Source organism: Leuciscus leuciscus, assembly GCF_965113295.1.
Source record: "Leuciscus leuciscus genome assembly, chromosome: 2".
Taxonomy (NCBI): domain Eukaryota; kingdom Metazoa; phylum Chordata; class Actinopteri; order Cypriniformes; family Leuciscidae; genus Leuciscus; species Leuciscus leuciscus.
In genome coordinates, this window is record NC_138726.1 from 46,697,003 (window position 1) to 46,714,264 (window position 17,262).

The 17,262-nt window shown below is 38.8% G+C and overlaps 1 protein-coding gene across 2 annotated transcripts in view; it reads left to right on the forward strand.

Annotated features, from left to right (window-relative positions):
• adamts17 (ADAM metallopeptidase with thrombospondin type 1 motif, 17) overlaps window positions 1-17,262 on the forward strand; it is a 132,502-nt gene that overhangs the window by 31,816 nt on the left and 83,424 nt on the right. For both annotated transcript variants that reach the window (XM_082154237.1, XM_082154238.1), the window contains exon 7: window positions 1,246-1,289. In XM_082154237.1, the coding sequence (XP_082010363.1) occupies window positions 1,246-1,289 (44 nt within the window). The remainder of the gene's footprint in view (window positions 1-1,245; window positions 1,290-17,262) is intronic.

Here is a 17,262-nt window from a genome sequence, read left to right on the forward strand (position 1 = left end):
TTTATTTCTCTTATACATAATTAATATGCAAGAAAATGAATGTGCACAGATATGCATTTTATAACATCTCAATTATGTTTTATTTGTGTCAATCTAACCTCAGATGTCAGTTGTCTTGTGAGAAAAATGTTGGAGTTCATATTAGGAGCTCTGACTTTTGGTATCTGAGGATAGTTTGAGACACCGCTTTTCCACAGTTGGGCAGAATGGTTCTAAGAACGGTAAGGAACTGTTCCGGTTATTTTCCACTTAAGCGTGGTTCGGCACGGCACAATTACAAACCGTTCTGACCCGGAGTTCTCAGCACGGTTGGGATGGTTGGCACTGTTGCCTGGCTACCAGTTTCTCTGTAGCTGGCTAAGTGGGCTGTTTGAGTGATGTAAACACAAATTAATAAAAAAAATTAAAGAAATATCGGATCATCCTCCATAACGCGGTCGCTATTTACATCTCATACCATCAGTAAACCAATACGTTACCAAGGCAACGACTGGCACATTTGTATTACATTCCAAAGAGTGGAACCCAACAGTGGAAAATGAAACCATATCAGTACCAGCTGGCCCAAATCGGCATGGAATGGAACGGTTAAGCAAAGAGAACGGTTTGGCCCGACGGTGGAAAAGCGGCTATTGTTGAGATCTCTGACACATGTGAGATTAACTGCAGGAAATATGATGAGACTACAGTCTACATATGCTCTCTGTTTAATCTCAATGCTGCGAAAAATGTGACCCCTTGACCCTTGACCACAAAACCAGTCACATGGAGCAATTTTATGCAATTGAGATTTATACATCACATGAAAGCTGAATAAATAAGCTTTCAATTGATGTATGGTTTGTTGGGATAGGACAATATTTGGCCGAGATACAACTATTTGGAAATCTGAAATCTGAGGGTGCAAATCGAAACATTGAGAAAATCGCCTTTAAAGTTGTCCACTTATGTTCGCGATTGTGCTGCATTCACTCACAAAAATAAATGTTTTATATATTTACTGTAGGAAATTTACTATATATCTTCATGGAACATGATCTTTACTTAACATCCTAATGATTTTTGGTATAAAAGAAAAATCGATAATTTTTACCCATACAATGTATTGTTGGCTATTGCCACAAATATACCCGTGCGACTTGTGACTGGTTTTGTGATCCAGGGTCACATATGACAGAAATATTATTTGTGATTTTACTTTCCTATTAGCTAACATCTGTGTCTCTGGTCTTGTTTTCTCTCTAGAACAGATTTTTGTGTCCACAAAGATGAGCCTTGTGACACAGTTGGTGAGTATGTCTGGCTGAACTGCTCTTTTTTTGTTGTTGAATGCTTCTCATAGTTTCTTCGTGGAATGTAAAATACCTAAAAAAAATACAATGGAATATCTCTTACAATCTGTAAAAAGTCCTTTAAGCCACAAAAGGACATCTTCACTGAGCGTATCACTGAGAAACGTCCTGCTCAATCGTCTTTGCGATGGAGGTTCTGGTTGAATAGCTAGTTCTTCCAATGTATCATTATTGGACTCACGCTCGGATTGATATGGTAAAATCAATGCCATCGTTACTGTCAGCGTGTACAATCGCAGAGGCCTGAGGAAGCCTCCGGAGCTGAAATTCAGTTATGGTAATGGTCATTTTGTTTCCGACATGCGCTGTAAGCAGAAGACCAATCACAACAGACTGGGCTGTCTGGCCAATCAGAGCAGTGCGGAAAGAAGGGATTTAGAGAGACTGAATGAGAGTTATTGAAAAATGTTGTGATGTGAAATGATTATTATGAGAAAATGAAAGTGTTTTTTGATCTTTGATGCATGTAAAACTGTTGTAGGAGACCTCCAAAACAAAATTAGGAACCTTAGCATAAAAAACTTGAAAATATATTTGAGGTTCTAATTTTTTATTTCAGTTTTTTGGGGTGAAATATGACCCAAACATATACACAAACCTCAAAACATATTAAAAAATAAAATAGATTTTTTATTAAATCCACAAAATTGTATTGTAAAACCTAAATTTAGCTAGAAGAATTTTAAGCCATGGGAGGACATGTCACACAATCACCCAGAACAAAGTAGAATCACAGGGGCAAGCACTTACAATTTCTTCAGAAAATGAAAAAATAAAATGCAGTTTATGTGTTAAAGTTATTCAGGTCACCCTTATACAACTAATTTCTTCTTTATAAATCGGTTGATCTTTTTGATATGGACCATTAAGCATTCTGACATAATCCTGTCAGTATTCAGTCATTGATGGAGAAACACAAAAACAAGAGATAAATGTTTGCTCAATTATATAAACATGCCTTTGGGTCTTGAGAACGTCATTCCATGACTTTTTAATCCAAAGTTTTCATCATTGTAACTTTGATTTCTCCTAAACTCAGAACAGATCTCAGAACCTCAGCCGATCCGTGAGTCCTGGCCACCTGCCGTTTTCACATTTCTCTGTGTGGGGCATTTGAATATAGTTGTGTCACTTCCCCTCCCCTGATCCCTTGGATTTCAGCCATTCAACAGCAGAGCCAGGTGACTCATATTCACCCAGCATACCCTTCTCTAGCCTGGGGAATGCACACTGAACTGTGATCTGCTCTTGAGCTGTGTTCCAAAACTACAACATTGTGAACTTTGTGGCTGTCTTCTTTTTAGAGAGGTAGCTATTTAATAAGACAGTATCCTATTAGAAATTCAAACTCATACACTACTGTTCAAAAGTTTGGGTTTGGTAAGATTTGCAATTTGAAGTCTCTTATGCTCACCAAGCCTGCATTTATTTTTTCCAAAATACAGTAAAAACAGTATAATTGTAAAATTGTCATGATCCCAGCCTCGGGTTCCCTGTTTTGTGTTAGGACTTTTATGTTGAAGTGTTTTCTGTTGCCATTGTTTGTTCCTATAGCCACCCTTGTTACCATAGTTACCCTTGTTAGTTTCCACAACTACAAATCACCTTCACCTGTCCCTTGTTATCTTGTCTGGGGTTCGTGCCATGATGGTAGTTGAACAAACTCGGGGTTACAGGATTAGTTTCGAGTTGACAATCCAATCCAATCCAATCCAATCCAGTTAGGCTTTGTTAGTACCATGATGCTGATCATCAACTTTCTCTGTCATCTCAGGTTTTGATCCTGAGATTAGGAGTTTAGATATGACATCAGTAGTGAACAGCCAATCACATTCGGTGGAACAATGAAACTGCGATTCACTTTCCAAGAGAGAAGCAGCGCAATTCACTTCTTTCTTCTGCAGAATATTACGAGATTTAAAAATATTAAGAATTTAAATACAAAATTATTATTATAAATAAGCTTTGCTAAAAGCCAGATGATTTTGTCTTTAAAAATGATTTGCTATGTAGTGAACTTTAATTTTGAGTAGAAACAGGGGGAGTGACTTTATTGCATCAGACATGTGTCACTTTGCTCACAGCTGATCCAGGGTTGGCACAAACAAAACTGAAACATACATTCATAGTATAGGCCCCTGGTGTTGTCCTTCTATGAATGTTACGTGTGTGCTTGTTGTCAGTTTTGTTTGCCTTCCTTGCCCGTGTCTAGATTTGTCAGTTTTGCCTGGCTTTTATTACTTATAATAAATGTACTTTTATTATGTTTGTTTGAATAAATGTTTGCTGCTTCTGGATCCTACTCTTGTTCTTCTGAAACAGCCACCGTTACCTTTTTTGTTCAGGATTCTTTGATGAATAGAAATGTCAAAAGAACAGCATTTATTTGAAATAGAAATCTTTTGTAACATTATACATGGCTTTACTGTCACGTTTGAGCAATTTAATGCATCCTTAATAAAAGTATTAAAGTCTTACTGACCCCAAACTTTTGAACAATAGTGTACACCAGTGATTAGAAATGTCTCTATAGACAACAACTCTGTGACAATAAAAAAAAAAATATATAAATTAGAGTTTGCTAATGGAAAAAAAGAAAACAACAATAGTCCATTTTTAATAACACTTACATACTTATACCAATATTTGTTTTTGTTGCCATTTGATGAATTGTAAGTGTTTTTATATTTTTTTAAAAGTACTCTTTACAAAGGACACATGCAATACTACGTATTTTGACCAAAAAGGTATGTTAAAAGGCTGCATGATATTTGACAAGGTCAAGGTTTGGCTGGCTAGTATGGCTAAGTTTGCCCCTGTTGGTGTATACTGTTACTACACCATACCAAAAAGCATCTTTCTCCATTAACAAACATTCAGAAGTAGTCGTGTTTTCGTTGTTAAATTAACGCATTCAGTTCCCTTTTAAGGGGAAAAAATTATTTGTTTGCATGGCACTCATAGCATAAATAATTTACTTATATTGCTTAAAAAACTGAAGATTCTATATTTTTCAAACTGCATTCAAACACACAGGAAATCCATATTTTAAAATGACAAATTGTATGAACAGAATCACACAAAACAGAACAAAAAGTCAATGTCATATTAAATAAATGTGTTAATGGCATTAAACAAAAATAATGGTGAATATTTTTTATTAATTGCATGTGTTAACCTAATTCTAATTCCTTCTCTGTGAAGGATGCATGCGATGCTGCCTGAATTTGGCCAAAATAAGGTATATTAGACAACTCAGTCCTACTTTATGGTGTCTTTAACTATGTAATAACACTAAAATTAATCAATTGATGCAATGCACTTATTGTGTACAGTACATACATGTTTTTACATTGTACTTATATAAAAAAAAAGACCTGCTTGTAACATGCTGGTTTGTAGTGAAAACAGCTTCACTGTTTACTGCACTTAGTTATTGTTCTAGTTATTTACTAATAGCAGCTAATGCATTGGAAGTCAGAAAGAAATAAGGTGGATAGAACAGCTTTTGCATTGGGAGATTAATGCTGACTATGTAGGCAGCCCACTAGGTTGTGGAACAAAGCCTTTTTTTTAGGTTTTGTTAAACAGGTGAAAATTGGTCTATTCTGTTTCCAAACACACTTGGTAGAGTCATGCTTTTCTTGAGTGCCTGCATACCATGAGACCGTCATCACATCCAGAACGGATTGCAAGCATAGAAGCTACCTCAAGACCGTTTGTTCAGTTCCAGACAATTGGAGCGTGCCGTAATTGTTCGGGCATGATGGAAATAATTTGGTCACAGTGGTGCTATTATACAGCAACTGGGAATGGTATCCCTAGAATGATGAGTTTGAGCGGACGTCTTTCTGTATGGGTGGCCCAGTTCCTTCAGGGGAACATTGACATCAACCGTGAAAAACTCGCAGTCTGAGGCGGCAGCCAAGCAAGGGCCTCTATGTCAAGACGCGTAAGATAAGCAGACTTTCTATTTCTGTTCCACGTCTTCGTTTCTGATTTAACACTTGCATGATGCAACTCTCCAGTTATTTGACTGTATATGGTCTTTAGTTGATTGGTAGTAGGGTTAAAGTAACCAAGTAAGTCTGTTGAGTATCTGTCAAATGTGAGCATTTGGCATAACGGCACTGGATAGTTGCACAAAGACCCAGTAATAAAAGCAATGACCTCACAAATATCAACTTAAACCCACTTTGTGCCCCACCAGCAGTGTTAACTTAAGAAAACAGACTTTTTCATCTTAGGAAATAGTTTAAAGTTAGGGTAGGCAGTTTACGGAGAGGCTAGCAATTCCAAGCTCTCTTTGAAATCATAGAATCCCACGCTCCCTTCAGAGCATCTCCAAACCCACGCCTCCTTCAGAACACATGAACGCACACAGCAGGGAGCAAACAAAAGCGTCACGAGAGACAACGTTAAACTACCTCATGTCTCAAAGCACATAACATTACAATAATAATGAACATAAACAATTACCTGACTGCTGCAGATTCATTCCAGCGTTAATAGTGTTGCCAATGAATCGCATAAATTCGAGTCACGAACTGGTCCGAGTATCACAGGTTTCCATTTCTTCCAAAATACAGTGTTAAAATTACAATGTTTTTGGAGCAAATCAGCTACCCTACCTTTAAAACTGTTTGCAATATTACAATGTGATACATTTGCATTTTAAAATGTTAAAACGAGAGCCGCATTTAACTAATTTTAATTTAATTTAATTTAATTTAATTTAATTTAATTTAATTTAATTTAATTTAATTTAATTTAATTTAATTTAATTTAATTTAATTTAATTTAATTTAATTTATTTGCACCATTTAATACAACATGTGTTGCCCAAAGTCACAATCTAAAACAATGAAACAACACTAAGACATAGTAGCAATTGAAACCCTTTCGTGAGAGTTCCCAAATAGTATTAAAAAGTTGTGTTTTTAACTTGATTTTAAAAATAGCCAATGGATTTGACAGATCTATCAGAGAGAGGGAGAACTTTCCAGAGTTTGGGACCCACTCTGGAGAAATCTGTCACCCTTATGTTTATATTTTGTCCTGGCAAAACAGGAGATTTTGATTCTCCAATCTCAGGGGTCTATTGAGTGTAGACCAACAACATACTGGAAAGATAAAGAGGAGCTAGATTGTGTAGAGTCTTAAAAACAAGTATGCACATTAACCTTTTTACACCAAGCTTTTTGCACGTTTCAACGTCATGGTTAAAGATACACACATTTTTTTGTAGAATCAGCAAGATCAAAAGTAAGCACAAATTAACTTTGTTTAGGCTGCTTGGTTTTTGCTGTTTTTATTTTATTTTAATTTCCAAAAACATATGGTTTGGAAAAAAAAAAGGTAAATAGATATTTGCCTAAAAATGAGGAATAATGTAATGAAAACACTGTGTAGCATCATCATTGTTGTATTTCCTCCCGTCCCATTTAAATCCACGTCTAACCGTCTGGAATCACCCTTTGAACTCGGTTAAAGGTTGTAATTAAACAAGAGGAAGTTCCCCATTCAGTCAGGTACGTAGGAGGAGTGGAGACGCCTTGTCTTGGAGATCATTCACAGCAGAAGTCTGAGTTTAAATGGAGCTCCTCTCTTTTCAGCTGATGTACAAGGATCCCATTGAGATACGATTTGATTGAGAAGGGATAAGCTCATACCTCAGGCTTAATGTCTCCCATCTCAGATTCACTTCCTGGCTTTTGAAGTCTCTGTTTCTTTGAGTTCTTCACCCTGAGCAATGGTCCACAACTCATGTGAGATCTGATATGAGAGGTTTAACTTTTATGGCTGCCCCACAAGACTGAGTCAAGAGGGAAACCGGACCTGACTTGAAGATTGGAGATTGACACGTTTGTTTTGACTGTTAAATAAATGTAAACTTAAGAGAAAATCTGAGGACATTCCCTCGTTGCTTTATTCAGATATTTCCAGGTATTAGAACTAAAACAAGCAAAACTATTTCAAATTTAAACGAAATAACTGTCACATTCACTTTTAAAGTGCCCCATTATGCCTTTTCGAATATTACCTTTCATTACCGTGTAATATAGCTGTTAGTGAATGTAAAATGTCTGCCAAGTTTTAAAGATCAAAAATCACAATAAATAAAGTTATTGTCTCCTAAAAGAAAGAAATGATTCTGAACAAGGTCTACTTTGACCCACCCTCAAACACTGTAGTTCTAGCGGAGGCCTGGAAGAGTTTGGTTCATGATGTCGACGTGTCGAGAAGACGCTGTTTTTTATCGCTGTGAAAGCAGATCCATTTTGCATGCACTTCCAATGGATGAGGACTCGTGCTGGAATTGATACAGTAAAACTGGTCCCATTGTTATTGTTTCGTATCACTTTCTATACAAGTTCTGAGGAAGATCTGGAGCTGAAATTCAGATATGGTAATAGACGAATGGTAATTTCCAACACGCGCTGTAGACTAATCACAACAGACTGGACCATCTGACCAATCAGAGCAGAGCAGGCTCTTGGAAAGGAGGGTTAAATTAAGAGATTAAATCCTTTATCGAACCGATTCAGACACTGTGAGAGTAGAGCTGCAATGTTTATTATGAGTAAATGAAAGTGTTTGTTTTTTGACCTTGGAAAACCTATTGTAATGGTGCGTTCACACCAAACGCGAATATGCGTCTGGCGCGAGTGATTTCAATGTTAAGTCAATGGTAAGACGCGTTTACGCGCGTCTGGAGGTCTTGCGGCGCGAATGAGGCGTTTAGCGCGGCGCGGTAGACGCGAATTCGCCTCATTCGCGCGAATTGAGCGTTTGGTTACGCGCAAAATTTATTAGTGCTATTTGTGCATTCACGCGTTTGACGCGAATTCGCGTCTGCCGCCCGAGTTGAAAAATCTGAACTTCTGCGTCAATTCGCGCCGCGTTAACCAATCAGAAGCCTGCTTGCTGCTGTCACGTGGTGAAGTGACAGTTTACAATGTTATTTTATGTTTGGCCTCAATAAATTATTTTGTAATATGACTAAAATGCACAACAAAGCAAATCTTTCACATAAAAACTCGATTTCAATATATGAGAGATACTCATTTTGTATTGAATGCTATTTATTCCATATCTATTCTAGATTATAATGAAACATTATTATTCTAATGTAAAGACAACAAACACAATTTAGTGTATAAAAACAAAATTCACAGGACAGGTTTCACCTTTGGAGGCTGACTCCATTTATTATCAAAACAAAAATAAATGACAGATTAGGTGGGTGCGGGCGAGGGTGAACCTCGCGCCGGGCTGTAGAGCGCGGGCTCGTCAGGCAGCGACCACTCGAGGCCGAGGCCTTACGGCCTACGCTGTCCTCGTCAGCGTCCTCACCGTTAGGTCCACCAAACCTAGCTCCTGGAGCAAATTGTGAAACTCCTGAAACCCTCCGGAGGGTCTGGTGGACCCGAGTACAGCGACGATGATCCCTACGCCGCTGTTCTGCTCTCCAGAGCAAATACAGAGCGGCGACTCTCTCGATAAATGACCGATCAATAACAGACATCTTGTAAAAAGATGGCCGCCAACGGGGTTCGAAACTTTCGCCTCTGACGCGCGTGACGCGCGTAAATTTCACTTCAAACTTATTTCGCTCTTGACGCGCGAATGCACACAAAGTGGTCACGCGTATAACTAGACGCGGCAGGCGCGAATTTTGACGCAGATTCGCGTTTGGTGTGAACGCAGCATAAGAGACCTCCAAAACAAAATTAAGAATAGAATAGAATAAAAATAGCACAATAGTATATTTTTATTAAGGAAATACTTTTTTTTTTTATTTTTTTTTTACAAGGATGACTTTTACACTGTGATTAAATGTTCCTATTTCAAATAAATGCTGTTCTTTTGAACTTTCTATTCATCATATTCATTCATTACAAATTCTGACTATCATATAACTTAGTTCCTGCTTGTCTGTACAAATGCAAGTAACACTGTTGCTTGGGTTTTGCTAGAGGGTTGCTAGGTTTATCTGGTCCATGTCAAAGGATCCCACCCTGTACAGTGTCTATTAAGGACAATCCACATTTCACCGACAGATGCAAACAACGGCAACAGACACTTTGTCGGGTTTTGTCAAATCAGTGTGTTACCCTAGTCTGCGTCTGTTGGCATTGGTTGGCGCTTGTATTCACAGATTGAACATGTTAAATTTGTATTTGTAGGGTCGTTGAATATCTGAGAACTTGGTCGCCATCTGTTGGTGCAGTGTGAATTGGCCTTTAAAAGCATTCACCCCCTCAGACTCTTTGTTTTGCAATGTGTTGTTGGGTTACAGAATTAAATGACTTAATTTGGCTTTTTAGCCACTGATGAACAGGAAAAATGATTCTTTTCATGTCAAAGTGAAAACATACAAAGTGACTCAATTGTTTGTAGATTATAAGTATTCATAAATATTCAAATCATCACTGCCACAGCCAATCAATCAAATGATTTACTGTAGTATGAATAAACCTTTTGTTGTGTGTTGTGGCAATATTTGTAGAAGTTTTTTTCCATTTTGACATGAAAAGTTTGTTGTTGATTAGTTTAGAAAAAAGCCAAATTAAATCCTTTGTGATTCAGTGCTCTAAAACAATAGATGAAAATAGTCCATCAAATGAAAATAGTTAATCTAATCCCTTAAGAAAGCAGCAGCATAATTTGGGGCATCATTCATATCTGTGCACTGTTAAGAAAAGGAATTAAAAGGTTATATGGAATCTTAAAGGGTTCTGTCGGGTGCTTCATGTATAGAACCTTTTAAGAGTTCCATCATGGAATAATTTTATTGATTTAGTTTTAAATAATTTAGTTTTAATTAATTAATACATTTTAATTAAATGTTATGAATTAAACAGCTTGTAAACATACTTTTTCACTAGAAAAAAATAGAAATAGCTTTGTTAAATATGAATGTATTATGCAATACTTAATGGGACAGTTTCCCGGACAGTGTTTAAATTAAGCCAGGAGTAGGCCTTAATCTAGAATAGCTAATCGTGTTTTAAAAAATTGCTTTCTGTAACACAGATTAAGTACAGATTAGTTACACCTGGACTATGGAGTCCTGAACTAAATTAAATCTGATTAAATTAAAACCAACTGTGCTAATCTGAATTAGCATGACAGAGGTTGCCTATCAAACATGGAATGAACCAAAAAAAGCTTAAAAATTGCATAGAACTGAGAAGCAAATCCAAGGAAAACAATGGCATCAGAAAAAGACAGCAATCAAAAAATTCTACTAACAAGAGAAAATTATTTTTAAGCAAACTACATAATATGCACACACCAGCTATGGAATAAAAGAAAAGTAATGCTGGGAAATCTGTTTGTTCAATAATGATTATATATATATAATCATTACTGAACTAACAGATTTCCCAGCATTTCTTTTCTTTTTTTCCCTATATATATATATATATATATATATATATATCAAATAACTCTATGATTAATGCTTCTTGTTTATTCCTGTGGTTTACTTAACAAACTTACTCTAACATTTCTTTACACATGTGGAGTTCAGTGTTGGCAGTCTAGAAGCAATACTGGTTTCAACTAGAGTACTACCATAGTGGTTACTTCATTATTAATACAAACAGAATTCTTGGTAGCAGGTCGTCGGTCCAAGCACATCAGGCTCAACACTTCACCACAATGGTAACCCCAAAAAATACAAACATAACAGAAACTTTTAAATACAAACATAATAATAGAACATTAAACATTATCAAGTCTCTCCGTTTTCTCATCTTGCAATTAAAAAAAAAAAAAAATCACTTTATTTCAATTCAGCCCTGTGCAAAGCATGATGGGAAGTGAATGTCCTGTATGACTGAGTTACTAGATTGAAACATATTTCAAAATGAAAACATCAAGTGAAGTCAAAGAGTTACCATCTCAAGTCAGTTTAACATGAACCAATCACATTTGAACTAGAAACCCGACACAATGGTGTTAAAACAAAATTAAATGTTTAAATGATATATTAATATATGCATATACTGTATATATATATATATGTGTGTGTGTGTGTGTGTGTGTGTGTGTGTGTGTGTGTGTGTGTATCCAAGTAATGCATGTGTCTTCTTTGAAACCTCCAGGTAGGTTTAATTTAAGCCTCAATTTAGTCCTGGAGTAACTCTAGTCTTCCTCCAGGAAATCAGCTTCAACTAAACTAAATCTAGGACTATTTAAAGCCATGACAGAGAAAGCAGATTTCTGTTAATCTGGTTTAAAGGGCCATTTTAGTCTTAATCTATGTCCGGGATTCTGCCCCTAAGACATTTCTCCTTATATACAACCTTTTTGGCATAAAGCGTTATTTAAAATTGTTACGTGCTGCTATGTATCATCCAAGGAACGAAGAATGTGACATGGAATGAATAATAGATACATTTAATTATCACACTTAATATTCAACAATATTACTTATCTGCTTACATTGACACCATTGTATGTTAACTAAACCGAGCTGGACGACGACATCACTGTTTTCTTCAGAGCTGCTGTATAGATACATGACTGAATTAAGAACTAATAATTTTTGAATTAACAACTAATGATTAACGGAAATTAATCAACACTGAACTTACTTAAGCTTGACAATGTCACTATTTTCTTGTAGAGCTGCTTTAGAGCCAAAACAAACTTTGTTGCATTATTTTCCTCTTATCACTGTAAAGCTGCTTTGAAACAATCTGCATTGTAAAAAGCGCTGTATAAATAAAGGTGACTTGACAAGAAGCGAGAGCATACATCAAAACAACTAGCATAACACTGAACTTAGGAAAACTCAGGGCATATATGCACAGGGAAAACAAAGGGAGCTACATGAAACACAGGTGAAACTAATTAGTAACTATGGGAACAAACTGGCACACACTAGGAAACTAGGTCAATTAACAATGCCTGGGAACACAGGCAAACAGGAACAGGGAAAACCAAACTAAAACACCATGAAACTAAACCAAAACAGAACTACACATTACATTAGTCCCCCCTCCTGGAAGATGCGTCCTCGCACCGTAACAGTCCAACTTAGGTGGGATGAGTCGGGGCTCTAGAGGAGGACGTAAAGCAGGCAAAGGGCAGGAAACCACGGAAAATAACAGAGGAAGAGACCAGGGTGGGGATGATGGTGGGAGGAGCCAGGAGCAAGAGGAGATAGGCAGGGAACCAGAGGGTAGCCAGGACGATGTCCCAAATATATACACTGATAAAAGACTCCTTAACACTAAACATGGGGCTTTGAGCAATAGTTATTTCAATAATTCACAACCTTCAAAGTTTCAAAAGTCTACTGAGTAGAGGTCTCATAGTTTTAAGGGTTGACCTCTTGTCTAGTACAAACAAACAAACAAACAAACAAACAAACAAACAAACATCCCTCAGGGATTTGGGATTTCCGTCATGTCCTGACTTGGAAGTAGGTTGTTTAGTCATAATTAACAACTTCCTTTTCTGCTGTCCCACTTCACTATGTTTATTGATATTTGCTTCAATGAAGCTCCACGGCCTTGAGTTGAACTTTAAATTATGGTCTATCACTAGCGTAAAGCATACATTAAGCTGATGGCCACAAGAAACACTGTGATGAAATGTAAACCTTAAAAGCCCACAGACATCTTTTCATGTCTGTGTAGGGTGTGAACAGCAAGTTTCCACTGCTCTGTTCTGCACTTCTGTTTCATATATATGGGAATGTGGGTTATGTGAGGAATAGTAAAGCATGGTGTTCTGGGTAATTTGGAAACGATCCTGCCGTTCAGTTCTGTTGATCGTCTCCATGGCTTTATAAGCCCTCCTGCACAGTAGGTTCAACATGCCGTTTCATGTTTTCTGTGGGCTGTTTGAGGGCTTGAGAGTGATGGTTCAGTGTGGGATTGTAAAACTGAAGCTTTATCATGGAATCAGGTCATTAAACTCAAGAAAATCCTATGTAGACAGTTTCCACTGCTCATGCAAATTTGTATTTCACAGTCAATCTTTGTGTTTTTAAAATTCAAAAAGTGTCTGTGTTTTTCTTACACATTAAATCATTTATTTTATAATATACAATTTATTTGTTTTATCGATATGTGCCTGTTTAATAATGGAGTGTATTATTTCATTTAATATAATACTGTGGAGGAGAAACAATTGAGATATTTAAGAAAATGTTTTTTCACTTACCTTTTGAAATGCTTTTTGATTGATTCTCGCTGCTAGATAATAACATGTCCTGTACATTTTAAAAATAAGTAATAAAAAAGCAGTAAAATAGTATGAAATAAAGTATTAAACAAACAAACAAATAAATAGTCAAATAGGTTGAAAATGTCATTAATTTCTTGATGACTTTGGGTTGACACCCAAAACTCTCTCTCTATACAGAATATACTGTATATATAAAGAGAGAGAGAGAGATAAAAGACAGAGGAGAGAGGATCCTGAATGGAATGTTTAAAGCAGCTGACCGAGAGCGATCCTCACAACTAATAACAAAGCATTTGTCGCAGTTCAGCCAGGCCGCCCAGGCTGCTGAGCTGGTAGATTCGCTGTTCTTCTCCCGTCACGAAAGGGCTCAACTTGTGAATGCAATCCACTCTACATGTGCTAACGGCAAATTAACCCCAGATAAATAATCTGCAAAATATCTCCCGGCGCCGTGTATTTAGCCATGTCTTTCTGAGTCTGTCTGGCTGGACGCTTTAGCTATGGGGCCCGTGGCCATTTTTGATCCAACAAGCGCTGAGTCAAATACAGCTGGTGATATCATCGCCCTGTCAATCTGTTTCATTTTTCTTTCAATCAACTGTAAAAAATAAATAAAAATAAAAATCCAGGAAATTTACGGTAAAAAAACAGCAGCTGTGGTTGCCAGAAATTTACTGTAAAAAATTATGGTTGCAACATTTTAGGTTTTACAGATTTAACTTAAATTTGCAGTAAAAAAAAAAAAAAGAAGTTTTTAATTAACTGATATAATGTTAATATACCAACATTTCCATTTCTGTTGCTCACATTGACGTTGTATCGAATGAGAGACACTAGGAGTCACTCTTGGGAGCCCCAAACACCTCTGACCTTTTCACAAAAGGTCAATTAAGTTGGCGTGTAGAATTTGCATGTCTGGCCACTCTGCCGGACATACAGGTATAAAAGGAGGCCAACATAATCTACACATTCAGCTTTGTTATTCAGAACCAGATTTTGTATGCAGAGAAGCACTGCTGGCTGTCCATTCACCTCGTTGGATTTTCAAAGAGCTCACTTCAGTGGTCTCCCTCTCGTTTGAGCACGGTTAAGTGCATTAAGTTCCCTTGGGTGCATCAGAGGTGTCTAAAAGAGGCAATTTCCTTAAATAAAGAGCAAATTCCTCTAAAAGACAGCACGGCGGATCGAGTCTTTTTAAAAGATGACTTTCCATCCTTGTTCTTCTGGTTGTGGTCGCTTCCTCTGTGGTTCACCTCTTTGTGAATTTAATATCTCATTCAGGGTTTCCTAAGGATGAGGAGCTGTCAATCGCAGCATCGGAGGGTGAGCTATTGTCTTCGAAGGCTGAAGATTCACCTGGTCTCCCACCCTCGAGTTGGTACTGTAGCTCTACTTTCTCGGGCAGTCATAAGCATTGGGCTGAAGTGAAATCCTTTGCCCTGTCTCAATCACTTGTGGCTGGATAGTTGGTTTATAGGCTAGAGTGCGATACGATACGCTGCCTCACCCCACCCCAGTTCCATTCTACCTTGAAGTGCACGATGAACTCACAAAGTCATGGAAGGCTCTGTTTTCCTCCAGAAAACAGCTTGCGGGCTTATTTGCTCTCACTACCCTCGACGGAGCATCATCCTGGGGATACTCGGGGTCCCACAAGTTGAGCATGTGATTGTGGTGCATCTGTGCTTGCAGAATGGCGCCACCTGGAGGAATCGCCTGAAGCTCCCGACCAGGGCCTGTAAGTTTTCCTCATCTCTTACAGTAAGGGCTTACAGTCGCAATGGCCATCCTGCAGGTCTATCAGACCAGAGCGTTAAAAGAACTTCACAAAGGTAGTAGTGATCCAGAGCTCATGCTCAAACTGCACTCAGCGAACGACTTCGCCCTCCTGGCCATGAAGGTCACAGCGCAGGCTCTGGGTGAGACAATGTCCACACTTGTGGTCCAGGAGCACCACTTATGGCTCAAACTTGCAGAGATGTGGGAGGTAGAGAAAGTGCTCTTGATGATACTATTGAGGACTTCGCACAGCAGTTCTCAGCAGTAAAGAAGCAGACGGAGGCCATCAGTCACATCTTGCCTCGATTCAGGTCGACCACCAGATCCCCGAGGCCTCAGCCGTAAAGAAGCAGACGGAGGCCATCAGTCACATCTTGCCTCGATTCAGGTCGACCTGCTCGTTGCCGAGGGTGGCCCACTGTAAAGGCTGCACCAGGCCCGCCCGCTAAGGAGCCTGGGTCAGCAGCTTGAATGCTACTGTCCTCTCGTAGGAAGTTGGTCCCGCCCGTCAATCACAAGCGGCAACATTCTAATCTGAAAAATGAAGCCTACCCGGAAGTGCGAAAAACTGCAATACATCGAAAATCCGCTAGGGGCAGGTCCCAAAAGGGAGCAAATGTCCATACAGCCCCATGTTAAAATGTCCGTTTTCACAGCATAAATTCATGTTTTTACAGGTTGGTCCCATGGACTTTTATTGTATTTTTCGATAGGTTCCGAGTGCCTGACAACTGTGAGGGGGGTGAATTTTTTTCTAACTCGTTAGTTTAGATCGTATTTAGATATAAAATGTATGACAAATAAGGGCGCGATTGACAGCTTGATTGACAGCTGACAACGAGCATAGGCTGCACCGAGTGGAATTCCTGAAATTTGACGTCTCGGCCATGATCTGACACAACACATCATACCTGTAAGTTATCCTTTCTGAACATTTGTATTGAAATATGGCGCCGCCCATACCCCCCATAAACGGCCTCAAAACCGTTCTTCAGAAAGTCTATGGGTGACGTCACAGACGCTTTGTCCATATTTTTTACAGTCTATGGTCAATCACCAGGCAGCTAAGAACCCGCCTGAGGCTTCGAAGCGGCCATGAGATAGGCGACCCAGGGATAAAGGAGACCCCACTAACCTGCCCGCCTCTGAAGAGACGGGCCTCAATCCCGCTGAAGGACGGGAGGAGAATTTTTGTTTAATTTTTCCTCTTATTTTGCCAGATGCCACACGGCTGACATCTCATGCTCAGAAAAAGTCCAGTTTCCTCTTTCGCTGGGTCATTCCCTAACACTAGACACTCATGGTTCTCGACCCTGGGGTTGATGCATATGAAACCGCTTTAGCGAATCCAGAGATGTGCATGGCGCCGCCATCACACTGAACACTCCTTGGTCAGACCACGCATTTCTATGGGCAGGTGTTCCCCTAGAGCGAGTGTCCAGGCATGTTGTTGTCACAACAGATGCCTCCAACACAGGCTGGGGTGCCATATGCTATGGGCGTGCAGTTTTTGGGCACTGGATAGGACCCCGTTTGCACTGGCATATCAACTGCTTAGAGTTGTTGGCTGTGATATTTGCACTGATACGGTTTTGCCAGCTGGTTCATGGCAAGCACGTGTTGATTCACATGGTCAAAGTCCCTGCGAGCAACTCACATTCTGGGCATCCTCAATCGCGCTGCCGACATGTTTTCAGGACAGGTCACGCTCTGATGAGAATAGAGACTCCATCCTCAAGTGGTCCAGCTGATTTAGAGTCGGTTCAATGAGGCTCAGGTGGAGCTTTTCGCCTCCGAGGAATCCTCCCATTGCACTCTGTGGTATTCCCCGATCCAGGCCCCTCTTATCATGGACGCACTAGCGCACAGCTGGCCTCGGGACCTGCGCAAGTACATATTTCCCCCAGTGAGCCTCATTGCA